The sequence below is a fragment of the Macaca nemestrina genome, chromosome 10 (assembly GCF_043159975.1).
Source record: "Macaca nemestrina isolate mMacNem1 chromosome 10, mMacNem.hap1, whole genome shotgun sequence".
Lineage (NCBI taxonomy): Eukaryota > Metazoa > Chordata > Mammalia > Primates > Cercopithecidae > Macaca > Macaca nemestrina.
Window position 1 is genome coordinate 135,476,781 of NC_092134.1, and position 5,534 is coordinate 135,482,314.

At 46.3% G+C, this 5,534-nt stretch overlaps 1 protein-coding gene across 1 annotated transcript; it reads left to right on the plus strand.

Annotated features, from left to right (window-relative positions):
- Positions 1-1,235: 1,235 nt before the first annotated feature.
- LOC105484237 (apolipoprotein B mRNA editing enzyme catalytic subunit 1) lies at positions 1,236-4,985 on the plus strand. The gene is made up of 3 exons (XM_011745712.2): positions 1,236-1,629; positions 3,303-3,421; positions 4,693-4,985. The coding sequence occupies exons 1-3, from the start codon at positions 1,323-1,325 to the stop codon at positions 4,840-4,842; spliced, it is 576 nt and encodes a 191-aa protein (XP_011744014.2). The 5' UTR covers positions 1,236-1,322; the 3' UTR covers positions 4,843-4,985.
- The last annotated feature ends 549 nt before the right edge of the window (positions 4,986-5,534 follow it).

The window sequence follows — 5,534 nt, forward strand, 5'->3', positions numbered from 1 at the left end:
CTTTTGTCTGTTCTTGACAATACAATCTTGTTGGCAATTTGGGGCTTCAACACTTGAGAAAATCTGGTTAGAGTCCCTTGAGGAATAGAAAAGATAAGGATTGGAACATGGCACCTTTAGGTGTGAAAGAGAAAAATTGGAATATAGCTAGGCATGGTGGGGCACACCTGAAGTCTCGGCTACTCAGGAGGCTGAGGCAGGAGAGTAGCTTGAGCCCAGGAAGCAAGACCAGCCTGGCCAGCTTAGAGAGACCCTGTCTCAAAAAAAAAACAAAAACAAAACCAAAAAACAGGTTAGAATATAGTGAAGGAAACTTTAAAAGAGAAACAAAGCACACAAAGTCAAGACTGAAATATAATGGTATTAGAGAGTGGTCACCAAATAATGTGACCAGGGTAAATATCCTGTGTACTATGTTTGTGAGAAAAAAAATCTGATAATTCAAACAGACCTCTTCAGATAACTTCGAGACATATACTAGAAAAAGAAGTTTCCTGAGATGTTATGCCTCAGATCAGCCTGATGGAAGAGGGGAGCAGGGGCTGGGCGCGGTGGCTCACGCCTGTAATCCCAGCACTTTGGGAGGCTGAGGTGGGCGAATCGCGAGGTCAGGAGTTGGAGACCAGCCTGGCCAGCATGGTGAAACCCCGTCTCTACTAAAAATACAAAAAATTAGCTGGACATGGTGGCAGGAGCCTGTAATCCCGGCTACTTGGGAGGCTGAGGCAGAAAAATCTCTTGAACCTGGGAGGCAGAGGTTGTGGTGAGCTGAGATCACACCACTGCACTCCAGTCCAGGCAACAGTGTAAGACTCCATCTTAAAAAAAAAAAAAAGAGGCCGGGCGCGGTGGCTCAAGCCTGTAATCCCAGCACTTTGGGAGGCCGAGACGGGCGGATCACGAGGTCAGGAGATCGAGACCATCCTGGCTAACACGGTGAAACCCCATCTCTACTAAAAAAAAAAATACAAAAAACTAGCGGGGCGAGGTGGCGGGCGCCTGTATTCCCAGCTACTCGGGAGGCTGAGGCAGGAGAATGGCGTAAACCCGGGGGGCGGAGCTTGCAGTGAGCCGAGATCCGGCCACGGCACTCCAGCCGGGGCTACAGAGCAAGACTCCGTCTCAAAAAAAAAAAAAAAAAAAAAAGAAAGAAAGAAGAGGGGAGCAGGAAAAGATTTCTAAGATCTCTCTAAATATGGCATGACAGCGTGGGCTGCTTTTTGCATTTCAGGAGAAGAATCGAACCCTGGGAGTTTGACATCTTCTATGACCCCAGAGAACTTCGTAAAGAGGCCTGTCTGCTCTACGAAATCAAGTGGGGCATGAGCCCGAAGATCTGGCGAAGCTCAGGCAAAAACACCACCAATCACGTGGAAGTTAATTTTATAGAAAAATTGACGTCAGAAAGACGTTTTCACTCATCCATCAGCTGCTCCATCACCTGGTTCTTGTCCTGGAGTCCCTGCTGGGAATGCTCCCAGGCTATTAGGGAGTTTTTGAGTCAGCACCCTGGTGTGACTCTGGTGATCTATGTAGCACGGCTTTTTTGGCATACGGATCAACAAAATCGGCAAGGTCTCAGGGACCTCGTTAACAGTGGAGTAACTATTCAGATTATGAGAGCATCAGGTAAAAACAGTAAACAAAGAAACTTCATTGTTTCCAAGAAACTGTGGTGATAGGAGCTGTCTTTAGGCCAGAAGATTGGTTAGTCCAGGCTGGAAGTCTCAGAAGTAAAAGTCCAAAATAATGTGATAAAGGACTAGGTCTGAAATTCATGACAAGGAAAGTAACAAAAATACAACTCCTGGCTGGGTATGGTGGCTCATACCTGTAATCCCAGAACATTGGGAGGCCAAGGCAGGAGGATCACTTGAAGCCAGGAGTTCAAGATCAGCCTGGGCAACATAGTAAGACCCCATCTCTAAAAAAAAACTAAAAAATCAGGCCAGGTACGGTGGCTTACTTCTGTAATCCCAGCACTTTGGGAGGTGGAGGCGGGCGGATCAGGATGTCAGGAGATGGAGACCATTCTGGCTAACACAGTGAAACCTGTCTCTACTGAAAAATACAAAAAATTAGCCGGGCGTGGTGGCGGGCGCCCGTAGTCCCAGCTACTCGGGAGGCTGAGGCAGGAGAATGGCGTGAACCCGGGAGGTGGAGCTTGCAGTGAGCCAAGATCCGGCCACTGCTCTCCAGCCTGGGCAACAGAGCGAGACTCTGTCTCAAATAAATAAATAAATAAATAAATAAATAAATAAATAAAAATAATAAATAAATAAAATAAAGTTAAAAAATCAGACAGGAGGCCGGGCGCGGTGGCTCAAGCCTGTAATCCCAGCACTTTGGGAGGCCGAGACGGGTGGATCACGAGGTCAGGAGATCGAGACCATCCTGGCTAACACGGTGAAACCCCATCTCTACTAAAAAATACAAAAAACTAGCCGGGCGAGGTGGCGGGCGCCTGTAGTCCCAGCTACTCAGGAGGCTGAGGCAGGAGAATGGCGTAAACCTGGGAGGTGGAGCTTGCAGTGAGCTGAGATCCGGCCACTGCACCCCAGCCTGGGCGACAGAGCAAGACTCCGTCTCGAAAAAAAAAAAAAAAAAAAAAAAAAAAAAAATCAGACAGGCATGGCGGCATGCACCTGTAGTCCTACCTGCCTGGGAGGCTGAGGTGGGAACATCTCCTGAGCCCAGATGTTCAAGGCTGCAGTGAGCTATGATTGGATCACTGCACACTGGCCTAGGTGACAGAGCGAGACCCTGTATCAAAAAAGAAAGACAAAAGCAAACAACAACAACAACCCTTTTTTTTTTCTTTTTTTTTTTTGAGATGGAATCTCGCTCTGTTGCCCAGGCTGGAGTGCAGTGGCGGGATCTTGGCTCACTGCAAGCTCCGCCTCCCAGGTTCACGCCATTCTCCTGCCTCAGCCTCCTGAGTAGCTGGGACCACAGGCAGCTGCCTCCACACCCGGCTAATTTTTTATATTTTTAGTAGAGACAGGGTTTCACCGTGTTAGCCAGGATGGTCCAATCTCCTGACCTTGTGATCCACCCGCTTTGGCCTCCCAAAGTGCTGGGATTACAGGCGTGAGCCACCGTGCCCGGCCAACAACTCTTTTCTCTAGTCTTGCCTCTCAGCCATCTTTAAATGAACTGCTTTATTCTTTTTAGGGGGTCTAATGTCCAGCAGCAACTAGACCAGAGACTAGAGGCTTTCTATATGGTAAACTAGGTTGGGGATCTTCTTAAGTAATTTACCACTGTGCTTGTTGAATGAGCCAAGATTCATGTTTCCTTAGAGTATTATCACTGCTGGAGGAATTTTGTCAACTACCCACCTGGGGAAGAAGCTCACTGGCCACGATATCCGCCTCTGTGGATGATGTTGTACGCATTGGAGCTGCACTGCATAATTCTAGTAAGTTACTTTAGAGACACAAATGCTGATGCCAAAAGAAGCATCCTTCTTCAAAGTTCTTTCCTGAGAATTTGACTCATATCTTCTCTTTGACGTTTATATTGAGATTTAGTTATTTAACTAGCTAGCCCGTCTTAAGAAAATCTCGCAGCCAGGTATGGTGGTGCACACCTGTAGTCCCAGCTACTCAGGACGCTTGAGTCTAGGAGTTGCAAGCTGCAGTGAGCTATGATCACGCCAATACGCTCCAGCCTGCGTGGTAAAACAAGACCCTGTTTCTAAAAAACAGCTGGGTACAGTGGCTCATGTCTGTAATCCAAGCACTTTGGGAGGCCTGGCCTGGCCAAGATAGTGAGACTCCATCTCTGAAAAAAAGAATTAGTTATCAAACAAACTAAACAAGCAAACAAACAAACAACATCTAAGCCTAAGAACAAGAAGTACGTTTGTGGGAAGTAAGTGGGAGAAGGGAATTTGGGTCAACAGATCTAAGATATGGGTGGTCCCCATATTAATTACATTTTATCATCTTTATTCTTATTTTATTAGTATTGTCCTTTAAGCCACAGGGTCTCGCTGTGTTGCCTAAGCTGGGGTGTAGTGGCTATTAACAGGCACCATCACAGCACACCACAGTCTCAAACTCCGAATTCCTAGCCTCAAGCAATCCTCTGACCTCAGCCTCCTGGGTAGCTAGAACTACAAGGATATGTCATCATGTCTGGCTTTATCGTTATTATTGTTCTTGTTACTACAACACACATTGGCTCTACTGTATTTCAGATATTCTCCTTTCCCTTATTAGTGCGTGTAGTCTTATTGAAGAGAATGTACGTGTTCCATTGGATTCTCTTGAAAGTGGTTCAGGCCGGGTGCAGTGGGTCATGCTTGTAATCCCAGCACTTTGGGAGGCAGAGGAGGGTGGATGGCTTGAGCCCAGCAGTTGGAGACCAGCCTGGGCAACATGGTGAAACCACATCTCAACAAAAACACACAAAAATTAGCTAGGTGTGGTGGTCCCAGCTACTTGGGAGGCTGAGGTGGGAGAATTGTTTGAGCCTAGGAGGTTGAGGCTGCAGTGAGCTGTGATTGCAGCACTGCACTCCAGCCTGGGTGAATATGCAGTAAGTCCAGAGCAAGACCCTGCCTGGGGGAATAAAATAAAAAAAGTTCAATTGTCTTCCAATTGACATTTTAAAATGTTTGTGGTGATAATACTATTAATTAAAATATTTATCCTAAGGATTAAATAGAATCCTTTTTTATTCCAGAGTCTTCCACCCTGTTTAAAGATTTCAAGAAGATGGCAAAATCATCTTACATTTTTCAGACTTCATCTTCAAAATTGCCATTACCAAATGATTCCACCACACATCCTTTTAGCTACAGGGCTGATACAGCCTTCCGTGACTTGGAGATGAATATAATGATTCTATGTGCGTACTGACTCAAGAACAAGCAATGATGACCCACTAAAGGGTGAATGCCATTTAGAATCTAGAAATGTTCACAAGGTACCCCAAAACTTTGCAGCTTAAACCAACAATAAATATGTATTATCTCTCACAGTTTCTGTGGGTAAAGAATTTAGAAGCAGCTTATCTGTGTGTTCCTGTCTCAGGTCCCCCATGAGGTTGCAGTCAAGATGGCAGCCAGCGCTGCAGTCATTTGAAGGCCTAACTGAGGCGGGAGAATATGCTTCCCAGGTGGCAGGCTCAGATGGCTGGCAAGTTTGTGCTAGTGGCTGGTAGAAGGTTTCAGTTTCTTGCCACGTAGACCTCTCCACAGGGTTGCTGAAATAACCTCAAGACAGGGCAATTGGCTTCCTACAGGTTAAGTTACCTTTTGAAATATTTCCTGCAGAGATGGAGTTTTGCCGTGTTGCCCAGGCTGGTCTCAAAGTCCTGGACTCAAGTGATCCACCAGCCTTGGCCTCCCAAAGTCCTGGGATTACTGGTGTGAGCCACCTTACCTGGCCCAGAGCAAGTGATCTAAGAGAGACCAAGGTGGAAATTTCCATGACTGCAATGAGTTCATTTTGGAATCACACCCTATTTCTTCTGCAGTATTCTATTTGTCACACAGGACGGCCATGATTCAGAGTAAGAGGGGA

Excerpts from the sequence above, each read along its gene's own strand:
- LOC105484237 (XM_011745712.2), top strand. The coding sequence starts at position 1,323 with ATGAGCCCGAAGATCTGGCGAAGCTCAGGCAAAAACACCACCAATCAC. Across the intron at positions 1,630-3,302 it reads TCAGATTATGAGAGCATCAG|AGTATTATCACTGCTGGAGG; the intron begins GTAAAAACAGTA and ends ATGTTTCCTTAG. Across the intron at positions 3,422-4,692 it reads AGCTGCACTGCATAATTCTA|AGTCTTCCACCCTGTTTAAA; the intron begins GTAAGTTACTTT and ends TTTTTATTCCAG.